Genomic DNA, 19,902 nt, shown 5'->3' with positions numbered 1-19,902 from the left:
TGTCAAAATTCTTCCCCTGGAAATCCTGGTTCAGTTTGGCCAACCACAAACGCATTTTACTCCCCAGACAGTTTTTTGCGTTTTTCTCATTGATGTGTTATAACGTGTGGCAGTCTATACTTCAATTATAAAAGAAGGCTGCGATTTAGAGAATTTTTGTTTATGAATAAAACATTTCCCAAACAAGCAAACAAACAAACAAAAACTACGTAATTCACTGTCGTACTAGTTTTACCTTTATAGTAACAAATGATATCTTTTAACTGAAAGGAACTGGAAGAATCAAGGTGCTTACCTATATACAAATATAAACTAAATGAATTAGTGTTTCATCCTCAATCCCACAAAATGAGCTTAAACTGTCAACATCCATATATTTTGCCAAAATAGTGTTTACAGGATATATTTTATAAAGGATATTGAAATTAACTTCTTTTATTTTACTGGAAATGCAGTACTTGTGAGGTAACAACCAGGCTTCTTTCTAGTCTATTAACTCAACAAGAGATGCCCAGTAAAATTTGCCTTTAGGAACATTGTATTTTTTTTTTCTGCAGAATTTGTCAAATATGCATATTATCCTTTTTTTTTTTTTTGTCAAAAATACTAATTCCATATAAGGCCAAATCAGGTTCTTTGATGCCACTCCTATTAAAACTTGAATGGCATTTTATAAGTTGACTTAGAACGGAAGGAATTGCTTTTAGCACTGCATTATATTCTTTAAACGGTAAGGGAAAATTATAAGCAGACACAAATTGATCATAAGTCAAAAAGTTATCAGATTGATCAAAAATTGAAAGAATTCCAATTATATTCATGTTAAAGAACGAAGAGAGAAAAATAGATTTATTCCTAATCGTTATATCCGAGTTGTTCCATAAAAAGATTTTATGTGGTGAAAAATTGTGGAAAAACACAATTTCCAGGAGAGAAGAACCTGCTGATAAAACTGGTAACTGGTGCAACTGGTAGTCTATATTTTAATAAAAAAAGAAGGCCACCAATTTTTGTACAAATATGATTCTGAATAAAAAAAACATATAGAATTGGGGTTTATTAAACATCTTTTAATCCAATTTATTTTAAAGGTGTTCACTCTGTCTAGCACTTCAAGTCCATCTTCTCGACTATTTGCCATTAAGCCATTAAAATTAAGCTGTTGTCTCGCTGCTAAAGCCAAAGTCACATGATCTCAGTAAATGAGGCTTCATTACGTCATAACTGTTTCGAAACGTTTCCAAATTTCAATGGTTTGCCGTTGGGGCAATCTCTGTGAACGAGTAGGGGGCTCCCCGTATAGGGGACTGTGAACCCGTGAATCATGCCAATAGATTGCCCCCCAGCGGCGAACCACTGACCCAGCGTTTGCATTATGTCGAATCAGTTTTATCAATTTGAAGACATTTGTAACGAGACATTGTGTAATTACAAGGATGAATAGTAGTCTCTTACTGGCAATTTTAGACAAGTTTTCCATAAAACAATCAAAACAAGCCTTGCAAATTACAATATAATACAATATTTATTTATAAAGCACATTTATAAACAAATAAATTTTAATTTTTAAAACAATAATAGACCAAAGCAACAATATAACATAACAACAACAATAATAATAATAAAATAAAAAAACACACATATAGGCTACAGACACTTCACATTTAATGGTATTTTATTATTTTAATTACATTTAACATTAAAATTTCAAGAAAGCATTTGCATGGGGTTTGTAAATTTTTCTTTATTTATTTATTTTTTGCATGTTTTGGCATGAGTTTTTGTTGCATTTATACACATAGCGTGTTGTGTTTTGAGCACTTCAAAACAGTGAATCATTTTGCGAAGCAATTGGTTCAATTGATTCAAAGCTTTGAAAAGGTTATTTTCTCCCATCACTACTACTGTAAGACCTTTGTTCATCTTCAGAACACAAATTAAGATATGTTTGATGAAATCTGAGAGCAACGCAACTACCACGTTCAAAAGTTTTCTTGTAGCTTCATAAAATTACTCTTGGACCACTGGTCTCACATGGACTATTTTATCGATGTCCTTACTACCTTTCCGGGTCTTGAATGTGGTAGTTGTGTTGTTGTTTATGCAGGGTCAGAAAACTCTCAGATTTCATCAAAAGTATCTTAATTTATGTTGCCAAGATGAACGAAGGTCTTACGGGTTTGGAACGACATGAGGGTGAGTAAATAATGACAGAATTTTAATTTTTGGGTGAACTATTCCTTTAACCCTCATGTACTGTTCCGGGTCAATTTGACCCGTTTTGATTTTCAAGCTGTTGGAAATATCAGTTAACTTGTGTTTTTTTTTCTTGACGTTTTGTGACTTTTCCTCATTTAAAGTCATGAACATGCATGCAAAGTTTCAACACATGTCCAAAATTTTTTTTTTACGTTCGTACTGTTCCCGGGTCAATTTGACCCGCCTATTTTAATGTTCTGAGGCAACTCTACGGACCCAAAATAATAATATTTTTGGGTTATTTTTTGTTATTTTAGTTTTTTACTATCAAATTAAGTTATAAATATTAGTTTTCCCCCATTCATTTTAATACAGAACAATATTTTGTTAGCCAAAGATGGTAAAAACTTAGCAACCATATCTTTTTCAATCTATCTAAAATATTATTAAACCCATGTTGTTTTTCTTGAAATTTTGTCACTTTTTCTCATTTAGGGTCATGAACATGCATGCAAAGTTTCAACATGCTGATGTGTTTTGACATGAATAAAAAAAAAATAGTTACGTTCGTACTGTTCTCGGGTCAATTTGACCCGCCTATTTTAATGTTCTGAGGCAACTCTACAGACCCAAAATAATAAAATTTTTTGGTTATTTTTTTGTTATTTTAGTTTTTTACTATCAAATTAAGTTATAAATATTAGTTTTTCCCCATTCATTTTAATACAGAACAATATTTTGTCAGCCAAAGATGGTAAAAAATTAGCTACCATATCTTTTTCAATCTATCTAAAATACTATTAAACCCATGTTGTTTTTCTTGAAATTTTGTCACTTTTTCTCATTTAGGGTCATGAACATGCATGCAAAGTTTCAACATGCTGATGTGTTTTGACATGAATTAAAAAAGAATAGTTACGTTCGTACTGTTCTCGGGTCAATTTGACCCGCCTATTTTAATGTTCTGAGGCAACTCTACAGACCCAAAATAATAACATTTATTGGTTAGATTTTGTTACTTTAGTTTTTTTACTATTCTGTGAAGCTAAAAAATTCTTTCCCCCAATATATTTCAATGCAGAAAAATATTTTGTTAGCCACAGATGGTAAAAATTAGCTATCTTTTATTTTGTTCAATCTATCTGAAACACTATTTAACCCATTTTGTTTTTCTTGAAATTTTGTGACTTTTTCTCATTTAGGGTCATGAACATGCATGCAAAGTTTCAACACGCTGATGTGTTGTGAAATGTACATACAGAAATTTTTATACGTTTGTTATGTTCACGGGTCAATTTGACCCGCATAGGAAGCCATTCAAAAGCAACTGTACAGACGCAAAATAACAAATTCCTTTGCTGTATATCAGAGCTCCTTAACTCTAGTCATGAAGCGCCTTCGAGTGCCAGCATCTTGATGAGTTTAACAACTTTTTAATTTCAAAGTTTGTAAAAACAAAACTGTTTAGCCTTTTATAACTGTAAGTCCCACTTTTTGTTAATAGACATAAAAATGACTTTTCCAGCTAAAATTGTTATGAATCTTGAATACTTTGGAGCACAAACTTAAGATTGGTATCTTTTTAAAGGTGAAACATCACAGATTATTGTAGAAGCAAAAAAAGTCATAAAAGTAAATTTCTAAAAAGTTATAGAAGTTTAAATTTATAAAAATGTAAAATATAAAAATATATATTTTTTATATTTTATGTAAAATATACATTTTACAAAACATGTTTACCTCCAAATCTTCAAGTAAATCAAAGTCAGTCATCTGAACAAGTTTTGTGCCAAATTTTAGATTGATATCTCAAAAAATTAATGTTTAAGTAAGATTTTGTGGATGCAGTACCAAACTTTCCACTAGAGGGACTCTTGATTTCCATTTATTTTTTGAGTGTTCTGAACCATATATTTTCATAATTTTCTAAATATTTATGAAGTAGACATCCTATTCAGAAATAGTTTGGGCAGTAACTTTATTATCTGATTTGAATTCAATCTCCAAAAGAAGTATAAAATACATATAGAATAAGAGTATGTTTGGCACCATATCACAAACAGAGAATCTATCGCTATTTATCTATTGCGCTGTCATTTTTTTGAAAAACAGTCACCAAATATGAAAACTAGAGTCCGAAACCTTTCAAATGATGTATAGTTTGTCATAATTACTTTAGGTTTAGATCAAGATATTATCATTAAAATATGTGTAATCACAAACATCCCACAGGCGTAGGGGAGGGGCAGTCAAAAATAGTGGTTAAAAACATTTTTATGAATCGTAAATTCAGATATTCATTGTTTGTAATGTGTGAAAAGTATTGATATTGATTTTATTTGATTGTATGTTTTTTTTTCATATTGTAATTTTTGTGCCATTACATTGAATCCAATACGGGTAAATTTGACCCGGACCATACAGGAAGTCACCTGTTTTCGAACAGTACATGAGGGTTAAGATAGGTTATATCAAAATAAATTAATCTTAATCACTTTAAGTCATTCTGCGACCCACTTTGAAGTCAGCTCAAATGCATTTTTTTTTATTCTGACCACAAGATAGCACTATATCCTGAGACTCGTTTGGGCAGTCTGCACTCCAGACAGCGTAAGATCCTGGACTCTGAGCTCAACAGCTATGCCACTTTATAGTTAGTAGTTAATATATAACACCCTCACATACCAGCTAACAGAGCTAGTGAAGAATGATCCACACGGGAGAACAGAGATTAAACAAACAACTACATGTCAGCAAAGTTCAACAAATCACAAACCGATCTGCAAATCTTCCAGCTGAAGAATCTGAGCTATCTGGGGTGAACTTGGCAATGTGACGTGACAGACGTGCTGTTTGTGTCTGTCAGGGTTACGTTCAGAAGCTTGAGTCAGTCGTAACAGGGTGAAGTGGATTGTGCAGGTCACTCCACAGGAGCACAAGATAGCTGCAGTGGAAAGGGTGCGGGGTCAGCCTTCGAGTGTTTGAGTATTTTTAGCCTGACCCTGGCAGCAGTCCAACACATTCTCTCTGCTGGCTGGGGAGCGGATAGCAGGGATATACAGTACATACACTATTCTGAGGGGCAGTTGCTGAGCGGTTTCAACCTGTTTTAATGAGAAGAATGACTTAGAAGTTAATATCATATGCACATTGACAAATATGCATTACAAATTCTGCATTTCATAAGGATGTTCTGATGATTAAAGGGTGAGATGGCAGTTTTAAAACTCACGCCCTACTTCAATATCCTGTGACAAACTCACTTTGGCCTTCTCTTCATCTCGGTGACCTCGAAACTATCAAAAGAAGCCAAAAGGCCGGGATGGCAGCAGTCACGACAGTCCAAAATTGTCTGCAGTGCAAACTCAGATGATACTTAACACCACAGAAAAGATGAGACTAATTCAATGCGAAGAAAAACAGGACAAATCTGTTAAAAAGCAACTTGCAACAAAAGTGCAGAACATTGCACTATGACAGCTAATTGCTATAAAGCGCGAATGCAATTTTTTTACAATCTGTCCTTTTGCAATGATGGAGCACCTAATCTCCTGGATCATGTCAGTGTTAATTACTAGTATAGCACTGTGATTAATTGCAGACAAGAGACAAAGAGTCAACTACATTTAAGTAATTAACACCAACGCTAAATTTGATGGATAACAGAAATATTATAATGTGATTAATCAAATGTACTTTGGGATAAAATTCACGGCGGTAATTCAGGAACCAAACAATTAATCTACTCTGTCACTCTCTGAAGGATCGAGCTTGTTTTAAAGGCATGGTTCACCCAAAAGTGAAAACTTCATCATTTGTGCACCCTCAGGTTGTATCAAACCTGTATGAGTTTTTTTCTTCATTTAAACATAAAAGAAGAAAAAAGATATTTTAAAGCTTAACCCCATTTAAACATATGTGAAGAAAGACTTAACATAACATAATATGAAGAAAAATGCTAGGGGAGTCAACTGGGAACAGAACCTGGTTACCCACATTCTTCAGAATATCTTCTGCTCAAAAGAAAGTCAGTCATACAGGTTTGGAACAACTTTAAGGTGACTAAATGATTATAGAATTTTCATTTTTAAGAATTTACTATATGCTGACAAAGCCATATCTTTTGTTCAAAAATGATGTTAATATCACATACAACCCTGATATTCAGCTGTCTGATTTGGTAAAGTTGCTCATTCTACTCTGCATTTAAGCATGAAAGTAACCTCAAATATAAATTAATTTCATAGTTTTGCCTTCAATTAGATTAGGTTATCAAGACATTTTGGTATGCACTTCACAAATAATAACTGTTTAATGTGATATAACTTGTTTTATTTCTGTCCAAAAAAACATTGTCAGCTAAGTTACCCACTAGAAAACTCCCCATTAGAAAAGAAATGGTTTGTCCCATTCTTGCATAATTTGCACAGTATGATGATATTTCCTCTAGAAGCACATGGATGAAACTCTAGGAGTTATGTTCTCTCTCTTTCCCCTAATATTGGTTAAACTAGTAAACCTATGTCAAAAGTGGATTAATTGACTGTCAACAGTGTCAATGACTGTCAACAGTGGCAACATGTTGAGTAAAGGCCCAAGACACTAAAAATGTCAACTAAGTTACCTGTCAACTGTGTTACCCAGTAAAGGTAACATGATAACAGTAGCAAACATAGATGGTATGTTATGCACACATTCCTTTATTTATATAGCACTTCATACAATATAGATTGTTTAAAATCAGCTATGTAAGGTCATGTTTGGGTTTTTGGGAAAAGCAAACCTTTTTTCTTCACATTGTCAAATTCTAAATGTACCCCTAATTATAGAATGACCGACACGCAAAGATTCTGCAGATACAAAGGCATTGGATTTCCCACCGATGTGAGGGATTCTGGGATGCAGGAATGGCAGGGTGAAAGGGAAGGGTCATGGTCTTTCCTGTAAATGTCACACACTCACGATGAGGGCGATTTGATCCCCTGCTTCATCTCGCTCTCGGTCTGGGCCAGTTACTGTTAGAAGGTCAGGGTGGAGAGACATCAAGTTGTCTTTTAAGAGAATACCATTAGCAAGCATATTTTATCCAAAATGCCTTTTATGCAGAGTAAGAATACCTGCAAAAAATGTTGTCTTTCAAATGCACTATTTATTACTAAAAAGCTTACAGAACAAAGGCCTGGCCCTTTAATAAAAACATTAAACTTGATTCTGTTCACTGCTGCTTTCCAAAAGCTACAATGCAAAATTTTAAATATGTCAGTAGATATATAATATGTTTAATGCATCATCTAAAAAGTTTATTTTAGCATGGTTTCATTTGTTTTTATTTCAGTGATGCAGTTGTTTCATCCAACTTTACCCCAATACGACCTTGACATTCTAAGGGGGCGTGGCAATTGTGTCCTAAAGTCCAAAGGGGCGTGACCAACGCCGCCGCACCAGATATAAATTAACGTCGTGCTTGTGATCAGTCTACTCACACCAAGTGTCAGACGGACAGAGGCTTCTCACAAACGGTAAATTACTATTCACACATGATTTATAGTTTGTAATGATTTTTTTTTTTTAGTCATAGTTCATAATATACAGATAAAAGGCCCTTGGTGAAGTTATAAGTTAAATATTTAACTACGTATGCATGGAATGTACATTTGAAGCTGTGGGAGAGAATATTTTGACAACGTTGCATGAAAGCTGTTTGTTCAGGTCTATATCACGACTTTGCATAAAGTTTTAGGCCTATAACAGGGAAACGCTTGATAGTGAGTTGTAATACTATAAACCTAAGTTTAAAAGGACATGAAGTAACTTCACGCTCACTCTTCATCTGTAGATAACAGCGTTGCACGTTCACAACCTGTACTTTGTGCTGTGACTGACGCAATGTAACATTAGTCAAATAACTGAACAGTTTTTTTTTTCTTTTCTATTTCCCAGAGGACAAAACCAAATCAAGCATCATGGTTAAAGTTGGTATCAACGGGTAAGCACTCACAGATACAAATGCAACCTCAATAAATGTAAATAATTTATTTATAAAGACTAGTCTATTGCTGAGTAGTTTAAGTATCTAAAGAAAAAAAAAATCAAAACTATGTCAATACCCTTATTGGGCTGCTCATTGATTCTAATGAATGATTAGAGGGGGAGTGTGCTGCGTGAGCCAGTGGCGCCGCTGTGTTGGGATTGTGCCATCGCGGTGTATGCGTTGTGGCGTCATCACAACGTCAAATAGTACTACGTTTTATCTCTGTGTACTTGGCCTATTTGCCCCCTTTTTTTACTCTAGGGTCAGAGTTTGCTTTGAGTTTGACTTTCATAGCCTTTTAATACACTGGTCACAATGCAGTACCCAACAATCAGCTGGAGTCTCTGCTGGCTGGTCTGTCTCTGCAATGGGAGACCCTCAGCACCAGCTGTGACCTTTCTAAAGCTTATAGAGTTATGAAACTGGAAATGTGATCCTTTAAGAGACACGTACAAGGCACATGCATCGTTCACGCATGCACACGTAGACGTGAATATTTCACAATAACTTTAGTGCTTCATCTACTGTCCTGCAAAGTCTAGGTAAAGACAGTGTGACTGTTTCCAAAAATCAAATCCTATTAACGCATGCTAATGTGTAAAATGAGATGTTTGTACCTGAAGAACATCCAGAGTGAATAGATAATGTCAATGATGTGCTGTTTAAGTGCTCCACAGCTCCATGCTCCTTGTAGAAAAACATCCTTGATTGTGTTGATTGTGCACTTGTAGTATATTTATTTAAAAAAAAAAAAAAAGAATGCATTAGACAAAAGTGTAAAATAAAAAGCTACTTGTGTACTCCACTGTAAGGAATGATGAAAATGTTTTTTTTTTTTTTAAATATAATATTATATATATGTATATCTATATGTATATGTGTGTATATCTATATGTATGTATGTATGTATGTATGTGTGTTTTTTTTTTTTTTTTTTTTTTTTTTTTTTTATTATTATTATTATTATTATTATTATTATTATTTTTTTTTTTTTTTTTTTAACATTCACTTCATTTTATTTTTTAAATGTATAAGTCTTTAGGGCTTTTAAGTACATATAATACTGAAGCACATTCTAAAGATATGCATTTATTTATTTAATAATTATTAATATTTTTATTTATATATATGTATGTGTAAATGTGCTAAATTCACTAATTATTTGAATACATATTTTAAGAGTTGACTGAAAGACTTTCATTTACCTTAAATATTTGTCTGTATATTTCAACAGACCACTTTTACCATATTGTAAACTTGTCAAACTGTCAAATGACTTCAACAAATTTAGACTATAATACATGGCAACTTAATTGTAAATAGAACAATTTGGACTCTCCACATTCGAATCATTCCTTTATTTTACAGATGTGCAGAAATTTTTTCAAGGTCATTCCTCTCTATATACCAATTTTGCATGCCTCTCATGCTTTTTAATTATCATGAAGATTTAAAAGGTAACTCCACTGGTCAAACAGTCAACTGTATTTACTGGGCGCATTATACCTACAGGACTTTCTACCTTTGGCCTGTTTCTCAATCTTAACGGACTTCATGCGAATGTTTTGAAATTGTTGTAGCTTCACCATATCAGTACGTCTTATCAGTTTGAAGCAGTATGTACTGTGATCCCTGGCTTCCTTTGGCCTATTGATTTAAATGGGTAGCTGAAAGTGTTGCAATGGAAGAGGATTTCTTTCATGGAGTCGGTCATGCCTTTTATCTGTCTTGTGAGCAGCACTGGTGTTATAGCCACCAAAATAGCTCACAATGACAGCTGGAGGCCTCCAGAAATTCTTTATCGGAGTCTGGATGGCAGAGGGGAGGAATTATGGAGCTCTGGCAAACTGTCTCTAATGCTTTGGTACTATCATCTAACAAAACTCCACTAAACTAATCTCCAGGGTTTGGCTTTTATTGAAGGGTTCAAAGGTTAGAAAGGACACTTTCTGTATTTGGTAAGATGTAAAGCTGCTTGCTGGCAATCTTTTGACTGGTAGACACGAGTAGACCCAATCATGAGGTTCATGAGGACAGGAAGTGGTTTTGTACTTATTCAGAAATGGGACTTGTGTGCCATCTAGTGGTTGTGATGCAGGAATTACTGTAGGTATAAGTTGCTCTCCTTTGTTCTGGTTTTATTAAAAGCATTGGCCTCATTAAGAACCATTATTTCAGCCTTCCTTTAGAGATCTGCTGAACTATTGTGCTGCTTAATATTTGTGAAAACAACTCGTTTTTATTTTTTAAACTCAGATTTGGCCGCATTGGGCGTCTGGTGACCCGTGCTGCTTTCCAGTCCAAGAAAGTAGAGATTGTGGCCATCAACGACCCATTCATTGACCTTGATTACATGGTAAGTTCCTAATTCTGGTTTCTTTTCTGAGTGCTGAACTTCCTGCAACTCGCAGTTAAACTTTTTACATTATTTTCCTCTGAAATTTCCCTTTGCCTCGTCACAGGTTTACATGTTCAAGTATGACTCCACCCATGGAAAGTACAAGGGTGAGGTTAAGGCTGAAGGTGGCAAGCTGGTCATTGACGGTCACGCCATCACCGTCTTCAGCGAGTGAGTGCTGTTCCTACAAACGTTACATAATGTATTCAGTCTTGTACATTGAGATGTGCTCTGATCTCTCCATCTGTATCCATGCAGGAGGGATCCATCCAACATTAAATGGGGTGATGCTGGTGCTCAATATGTTGTGGAGTCTACTGGTGTCTTCACCACCATTGAGAAGGCTTCTGTATGTAGTCATAGTCATTATGTCAGTCATAAATGCTGATATGCATTTCCTGTGTCTGAACCGTTGTTCTCTCTTGCTAGGCTCACCTTAAAGGTGGTGCCAAGAGAGTCATCATCTCTGCACCCAGTGCTGATGCCCCCATGTTTGTCATGGGCGTCAACCATGAGAAATATGATAATTCTCTTAAAATTGTCAGGTAAGGATATACTTTTGTATGAAACAAACATTAAATTGACTTTGTTTTTGTTTATACAGTGGTCCACATTTGAAGTGGATCAAAACCTTTCATTAAAGTTGGCCTACCAAAAAAAAAAAAAAAAACACCATATATATATATATATATATATATATATATATATATATATATATATATATATATATATATATATATATATATATATATATATATATATATATATATAAAAATAAACATTCTTGTCTTTGTACAACTTTGAACTTTTTTTTTTTATCCCCTTCAAATGAATTTATTCCATCTTATTTTTATTTTTTGTTTATACACCATTTATAGTTTTTTGTACTTTTTATATTTATTTGTTTTTATGTACTTTTTTTATTTAATATATTTTTATGTTTTGTATGTATTTTTATGTACCTATTTATTTTATTTATTTATATTTATGTATTTTTCTATATTTACTTATTTATTTGGGTTATTTGTTTGTAATTTATTTATATTTATAGTTAACTATTTTATTTAATTTTATTTATTTTATTTTAGAATAATCTAAAATTTAAACCCTAAAATATAAAGTCATCATTCTTAATTCTCGTCAGGGTTCTTAATTTTAAATGTATTTGTTGCATTCAACTACTAATTTGTATTCAACTATAAATTTTACATTTTAATTATTTCTTTATATGTTTGAATGCTTTTATTGCTTTTGGCATTTTTAATAAGTTCTTTGGGATTATTTTTATTTTATTTTTTTTAAATATATAATTATGTATTTAATTCTGTTACATTATATAAAGATGCAGAGATGTGCAATCATGGAAATATCCTGTAGGGGGTGTACTAAAGCAAATAGTTGAACTCGAGCATGTTAAACCCAAACAGTTGTCTCTTCCACTTTAATAAAATCCCTGCTTTTCATTAAAATGATTCCCTTTTTTGTGACTGATTCCACCTGTTTATCTGTTTACTAGCAATGCCTCCTGCACCACCAACTGCTTGGCTCCCTTGGCCAAGGTCATCCATGATAACTTTGTCATCGTTGAAGGTCTTATGGTAAGATTAAACCGCCTTTCCAATCACGCCAAAAAGCCTTTTGACCCAAAGTGATTGAAACCTCACATGATGTGTCAAACAATTTATTCCGTTCCACTTCTCCTTATGAAGCCTAAACTTGATTCTTATTGGAAATGCATCAGCTGATATAAATAAACGAGATGCACGTTGAGCTTTGGTTTTATAATCCTTTTCAGAACATCAGCGGTCTCTCACTTCCTCTCTTTCAGAGCACTGTTCATGCTATCACAGCCACGCAGAAGACCGTGGACGGGCCCTCAGGGAAACTGTGGAGGGATGGCCGCGGTGCCAGCCAGAACATTATCCCAGCTTCCACTGGGGCTGCCAAGGCTGTGGGCAAAGTCATTCCTGAGCTCAATGGGTCAGTAACGCCCCTTTGAGATGTCTTATTCATTTCCCAAGTTTGTTTTAAACTTCACTTCCATGGAATTGCTCAGCGTGCTGTTTTAAAGGTCAGAGTTGACTGAATTACAGTCCACAGTGTGATTTGTGGTATTTGCTTAAAAGTGGAATGTTCTGCTTGGAGGAACTTAAGGACTTTCATTTTTGCTTCTCCTTTCTGCTGTCCAAATATACTCTGATGCGTGTTGCTTCTCATTTTAGCAAGCTTACTGGTATGGCCTTCCGTGTCCCAACCCCCAATGTGTCTGTGGTGGATCTGACTGTCCGTCTTGAGAAACCTGTGAGCTCATTTCCAGACCTGCAGAATTAAAGTGGTTTCAGATCTATTGTGCAATGCAACATAAGTGACTTGACTGATCGTTGGTGTTTTCATGTCCTTCTACTAACTGCAGGCCAAGTATGATGAGATCAAGAAAGTGGTCAAGGCTGCAGCTGATGGACCTATGAAAGGCATTCTGGGATACACCGAGGACCAGGTATGCACATCCAGTTATGTCAGTGTTGTGACCAGGGTTTTTCAGGATATTGTTTTATAACTTCCTGCTGTGTGCAGGTGGTATCCACTGACTTCAACGGGGATGTACGTTCATCCATCTTTGATGCCGGTGCTGGCATCGCTCTCAACGATCACTTCGTCAAGCTGGTCACATGGTAAGATGCTAACCTAAAATTGTACATCAGAGTCGGGTATAACTGCAATAACTACATCTAACACGTTTCCTCATTCGCTGCAGACCTTCCTCTCGCTGATGTCTGTGTATATTACAGGCCTATGTTATATGACTGATTGGTCAGTCACAAAATGGTTCAATGCAGCTTTGCGAATCAACATACTCCTTCCAATGTTAAAACTCCTGTTACTTCCGGATTTTAGCGTTTCCCACTTGTAAATAGTTTCACTTGGTTACTCACGTGTTTAGTGCAACACTTCAGTATTTCCAACTTGAAGGGCACAAGAAAGGTTTTGGACACTTACTTGTGTAGTTTTGAATGGCACTAATTCATTCTCTCTCTCTTTCCGTAGGTATGACAATGAGTTCGGTTACAGCAACCGTGTATGTGACCTGATGGCACACATGGCCTCCAAGGAGTAAATGTGACCGCTTTTTTTGTGGTTTTGATACACGACCCACCGTTCTCTCATCTGGTTGGATGTTTGCACCACATGCCTGGAAGGAAATTACATGCTTGAAGACCAATGTTATTTTTATATGAAAATACTCTGTTCTGTTTTTGTGAGGTATAAAATGGATGTTGACTTCAAAGGCTTTTCTGTCTGCTAACAACCTGTGACGGAATAAAGTCCTCTGTTTGTGAGAAATGAAAAGTATGTGTCCTCTGTGTTTTATCTAGATGTAGTGAGCATGCTTTCAAAAACTGGGTGTTCTTTTAAGCAGTCAGTGTTTTGATAATTTCCTTAAGACCAATTGTCTTTGAATTTGCATACTTGGGAAGTCACTATTATAGTGGTTCGTATAAGTTATTAATGGGGGAAATACAAATGGGGGAAACAACCGTTTAAAGGTTTAGTTCTCTGAAAAATAAATCTGTCATTAATCACCCTCATATTGCGCAAGTGATGTTCTCATGCTGAAAACCTGAGCACGCTAATCTGTTTTCTCGAGCATCACGATATAAACTGAAATGACACAGAGTTTATGTAAAAATTATTGCAAAACTAATGACGCACCAGTCAGAATCTCTGGATATTATAAACGGGAGCGCAGGTGATTATATGCGTCAGAAAATGAATCCAGGTGATGAGAGACAAAGAGGAAGATGAGAACGAAGGGATAGAGGGAAAGAAAAATCACAGCAACAGTCTGCGGGTTACCCACGGAATTGGGCTACACACTGTTGCCGTGGTTCTCTCATGTAAAGTACTGCTATGTACTGTAAGTAATGTAAAAACCCTGTAGATAAGCCTGTAGGCCAGCTTTCCTCATGCTCATTAAATGCACAAGAATATGGTCAACTATAGTGCTTTCTTTGTATTTTATCACGAACCAATGTCATTCGACCGTGTCCAAGGTTGTCAGGTTTTCACAACAAAACCTGTCCAGTTGCTGCTCTAGCCCAGTCGCGTTTCGAGGGGGGTCCACTGGTAAAATTAGCATTCCATGGGATAAATATCACGTTATTGGGGTCGCTTTAAGCCGCTGACAACAAAAACAACCTTTCACTGTACAGTTAAAACTGTAAACTCGTAGCCACTGAATTAATTTGCTGCCAAGTATACTTCCTTCATGTACTGTATTTTTGCAGAACCAAGAGACGACTGTCTAGGGGAGGTAGAGAAAGTCTTTTGTCAGAAGACAAAAAACTCCTCTAGTATGGCAGATAAAGTCATTATCAATACTGTAATGTGGCAGACGAAGCTGAATTCATTTATGTATGCTGTGTGTGTTCATATTCAGTCCTTATTTCTAGAGCTTTTTATCTTATGGAAAATCTCTGAAAGTAAACTTTTCTTCAAGCTTAATTGTATCTGCACCCCTCTCTTTACGTTGTACACTGGAAAAGACATTGGGCCTCATTCATGAAACTTGCGTAAATATATGAGTAAATTCTGAGTAATTTCCGCATAACACAGACCTTCCCGAAAACTCTCCACCGGATTCACAAACACTTCGTAAACGTCCGATTTGATAGTTAAACGTGTACGTCAATGAATTCCAATCTTGCGTAAATCCCAGCCTACGAATTATAGCTGCGCGCATTGCCTGTCCAGGAACGCAGTGGAATATTCTTGTCTACTTTCTCAGGTTTGACTAATAGGCCGTATGCCTAACAATAAATGAAGAGTGCAGATGCAAAACCAGCTAAATCCATCTGACATATTTCTTTAAAATGAGCATTTCTTTCTGGCTACTTTGTATAGGTTTCTATGTAAGTACTGGCACTCCTGATTGGGCTGAGGCTGGAATTTAGCGAGTTTTAAGTAAAAGTATTTGATGGATGTATAATATGTGTCAGGAGCAGTCACTCAGTAACATTATCTCATTTTTGACCGAGATGGCTTTTAGCTGGTTTTGCATCTGACCTCTTCAAATATGCAATAACGTGTGTCCACCAAAGAGTTTTTAGCCAGCTGAAAAAAATGTCAGGCGCTGTTCTGAAAATGACCAGCTGGTGACGCTTGAGAACGCATTGGTGATGGCCAGTGTTGGGAAGGTTACTTTGGAAATGCAATAGGTTACAGATTACAAGTTACTTGATTTAAAATGTAATAAGTAGTGTAACTTTTCAATTACTTTATACAAGTAATGTAACTTATTACTTTTAATTACTTTTTGATAACTTTTCTAAATGCCTAATATTTTCAACTGTTAATCATTTCGAAACATTTAAACCAGGCAGAGTTAACCTTACAGTAGCGCTCAACACTGATTACTGTCAGACTTTCAAAATCCTTTATCAAAGATTTTAATAAGTAAGGGATAACATACATCTTTATTTTGCGATAACAACTGGCTACATTATCAACAACATTATCCCACTTATTACACAGCTGCTTGATAGATTATTTAGATGTTTCGTGTCAAAATTATTAGACAGGAAACACTGATCTGAGTTGAAATATTTGAACGCAAAGCTTCCATGAAGAAATCAGTTGCTAGCAAACGGCAAGTTCAAACTAGACATTTTAGGGATACAGTGCAGTCATACCACTTTTCTTACACAACATTTCACCACATAAATAATTAAGGAAGTAGTACTAGTTTGTTAGTTATCTTATAATCCATTACAGTGTACAAAAAAAAATAAATTTCAGCAGCTGCGTTTGTATGAAACGAGCGAGTCTACGATACCAGGATGACAGAATTAAGAAATTGTCCACATAATATGGAATTAAGCTTTAATATTTTATTAGCTAACCAAACACAAAGCTTCCGCCAAGAAAAAAATTATCAAGCATATAGCACTAACTTAAGTTGCCCCGAATGAGTCTGAGTTATTAGCTTCTACCAGTTGTTATTGGGGAATAACCTACCTTGGAATGTCATGACTGACCAATCAGAATCAAGCATACCACAGAACCGTGTAGTAATTTAATTTAAAGCACAGCCACCACAAATTTAGACTTCATTTAGAGATCAGCAAAGGATCTCGAGACGGGAATCGAACTCACCGTGAGCGCAGTTGCTCTATATGTCATAAAAAGGTTTTAACATAAGTAACATCATGAGAAATAGTTTAATAGCTATGATACTGGGTTTGAAATCAAATGTTTGCATATTTATGACAGAAAATACTAGCATCTAACAATGCTTTGGAAAAAACAATCTTTAAGTTTATGCATAAACCCAAATAGGAAATAAAACAGTTATCAAATAAGCATGTGTCCTATTCTGTGTCCTAAACTCCTGAAACATTGCTGTCTCATTTTAGAGCAGTCAGTGCAATTTATGAAAAAAGTCAATTAAATCTGTAAGTGGGGGTGGGTGTGTGAATAAAAACAGATGTAATCCCCTTTGTCATCACTGGCATTTTTCAAAAGTAACTGTAATTTAATTACACATGTTTTCTCAGTAACTGTAACTAATTACAATTACATTTATTTTGTAATTAAATTACGTAATTCCGTTACATGTAACTAGTTACTCCCCAGCACTGGTGATGGCACAGCGTTTTTCCATATGAGATGCTTTAGTCGCTATGATTTGGAATATCCACGGCGGCAACGTATTACTAGTATCTTATTTTTAAGAACTGTGTTAAATATAAAAAAGCAGTAACCAGTAATATTGACTATAAGGCAGTAAGTTAGTTGTACAAGTGAGATGGTTGGGTTGGTCGTTATTTGTCCCTCCCCTCCTTACAGCTGGGTGAATAGTGACAGTGAAATTCAGTGTCATCAGTTTGCCAAAAAGAACACAGAACGTTTTACGCACCATTTACACGTGGCAGGGAGCAGGTGTACATTTCTTTCGTACCAACTAACATTTTGAAAATACGAACATATTCATAAATTATAAAGTTTATGAATATGAACGCTTTATAAACGATTTACACACAAATTTGTTTTGCTCGTGTTTCATGAATGAGGCCCATTGACTTGTAAAATGATTCCTAGTTGCTAAATAATAGTTTTTTGTAACAGTGTTTTGAATTGATCTCACTTGTGTTTATCAGGCAGAAATGTAATCTGTGTATTTTGGTTTGTGTGTCATTTAAGGCCAAAGTTTGATTCTAACAAAAGAGAACAGTTGAGGTCAAAAGTTTTCATACACCTTGCAGAATCTGCCAAATTTTAATTATGTTACCAAAATAAGAGGGATCATACAAAATGCATGTTATTTTTGATTCAGTACTGACCTGGATAAGATATTTCACATAAAAGACATTTCCATATAATGCATTAAAGGGATGGTTCACCCAAAAAAAGAAAATTCTGTGCTTAATTATTCACCCTCATGTCGTTCCAAACCTAAGACCTTCTTTATAATGGCACTAAGGTGACATGCAGGAGAAGAATTGTTGAACAAAGTTGTTATTTTTGCGTTCTTTGCACACTACGGTTGAACCACTGATGTCACATGGACCACTTTAATGATGGCCTTACTATGTTTCTGTGTCTTGACAGTGTTAGGACCCTTGCTGTCTATGGATGGTCAGAGAGCTCTCGAATTTCATCTAAAATATCTTCATTTGTGTTCCAAAGATGAACGAGGGTCTTACAGGTTTGGAATGACATGAGGGTGAGTAATTAATGACACAATTTTCATTTTTGGTTGAACTGCCCCTTTAAGAGCCGGGGGGTGAAAACTTTTGAACAGAATGAGGATGTGTACATTTTTTTTTTAATTTTGCCTAAATATCATATTTTTTTATTTAGCACTGCCCTTTAGAAGCTAAATTTACCCTGATCTTCAAAGTTTTCACCCCCTGGCTGTTAATGCATCGTTTTTCCTTCTGGAGCATCAGTGAGTGTTTAAACCTTCTGTAATAGTTGCATATGAGTCCCTCAGTTGTCCTCAGTGTGAAAAGATGAATCTCCAAATAGTACATCCATTGTTGGAAAGGGTTCAAAATACACAAAAATGCTAAAAAACCAAAGAATTTGTGGGACCTGAAGGATTTTTCTAAAGAACAACAGGCAGTTTAACTATTCAAGACAAACAAGAGACTCATGAACAATTATCACTAAATACAAAAAACACAGCTGTGGATCATTCAGGTAACAGAGTATTAAGAATTAAGTGTATGTAAACTTTTGAACGGGGTCATTTTTATAAATGTAACTATTATTTTTTTTCTTGTGGACTATATGTAAACATCTTTTATGTGAAATGTCTTATTCAGGTCAGTAGTAAATAAAATATCTGTCAAATTTTGACCTCAACTGTATGTTTTTGACTAAAAACATTTGATTTTGACCTGGAAGTTTGTACAAATTGGTGTGTAGTAGATTGTGTTTATTGCACTCTTCTATGACTCTAGTGACATTTGACATGTAGTTGCAAAGTTACTTATAGTTGGTTAAAATAAAGTGCAATTGAAAATTTTTAGGTTACCAAGAAAGTTACTGTTAGACCTTGTCTGCCAGTAATGGTTATAAAATATTCTACCCTCTCACTGTTTTCAATCAAATACAGTGTTCCTTTGAAACTGCTCTCATCTGAGCACTCTGTTGCATTCCCTTTTGCTCTCTGACACACTCTTGTAGTTCAATACTCTGTCCATTTGTGGATCGGGGGTAGTTTTCCATGAATAATGCACCCTGACATAGACATGCCATTATTTCACCTGATGGGCCTTTATGAAATATGTCTATCAATTTTATTGATGTGCGAGTCAGAGGACCAGTGGACATATTTCAGCATTAATGCACTGCATTACCAAGGCACAGATTTAGCTATGATGAACATTGTGCTTTAGGGAAAAAACTTCATAGACTTTATTATTAACCATGCATCATTCCTTCATTCATTTTCTAAAATAATGCAATCTGAAATTGTTGTTTTGCATCTGATTCATGATTTAGCCTTGGGAAATTTGGATTGTGGGATTTATAGCACGGCTTGTCCTTGTGCATTTACTGTATGTGTGTTTATGCATGCACTTTAAAGCTGTTCAATTCTGTTGATAAGAATGAGGACGGAGGATTAAGAGACTTTATTTGTTTAGTTCAGATGGCTGATATTCTTGCACATTTAGTCTTTCATATGCAACACTGACCCCCACCTCTCTCTCTCACCCACATTCACAGATGATGTCACTGTGCTTTATTAATCTTATCTGCCATAACG

At 35.1% G+C, this 19,902-nt stretch overlaps 1 protein-coding gene across 1 annotated transcript; it reads left to right on the top strand.

The window, feature by feature from the left end:
- The first annotated feature begins 7,605 nt into the window (after positions 1 to 7,605).
- gapdh (glyceraldehyde-3-phosphate dehydrogenase) lies at positions 7,606 to 13,976 on the top strand. The gene is made up of 12 exons (XM_051131540.1): positions 7,606 to 7,718; positions 8,140 to 8,185; positions 10,487 to 10,586; positions 10,693 to 10,799; positions 10,887 to 10,977; positions 11,058 to 11,173; positions 12,145 to 12,226; positions 12,457 to 12,608; positions 12,851 to 12,929; positions 13,042 to 13,125; positions 13,203 to 13,300; positions 13,674 to 13,976. The coding sequence occupies exons 2-12, from the start codon at positions 8,163 to 8,165 to the stop codon at positions 13,741 to 13,743; spliced, it is 1,002 nt and encodes a 333-aa protein (XP_050987497.1). The 5' UTR covers positions 7,606 to 7,718; positions 8,140 to 8,162; the 3' UTR covers positions 13,744 to 13,976.
- Positions 13,977 to 19,902: the final 5,926 nt, after the last annotated feature.

The sequence above is a fragment of the Labeo rohita genome, chromosome 16 (assembly GCF_022985175.1).
Source record: "Labeo rohita strain BAU-BD-2019 chromosome 16, IGBB_LRoh.1.0, whole genome shotgun sequence".
NCBI classification, from domain to species: Eukaryota; Metazoa; Chordata; class Actinopteri; order Cypriniformes; family Cyprinidae; genus Labeo; species Labeo rohita.
The sequence above is the reverse complement of the archived record's forward strand: the minus strand, read 5'-3'. Positions and strand labels throughout refer to the sequence as shown.

Coding starts and splice junctions, on each gene's coding strand:
- gapdh (XM_051131540.1), top strand. CDS start 8,163: ATGGTTAAAGTTGGTATCAACGG. Junction 10,978..11,057: donor CCACCATTGAGAAGGCTTCT/GTATGTAGTCAT, acceptor CTCTCTTGCTAG/GCTCACCTTAAAGGTGGTGC. Junction 13,126..13,202: donor TGGGATACACCGAGGACCAG/GTATGCACATCC, acceptor TGCTGTGTGCAG/GTGGTATCCACTGACTTCAA.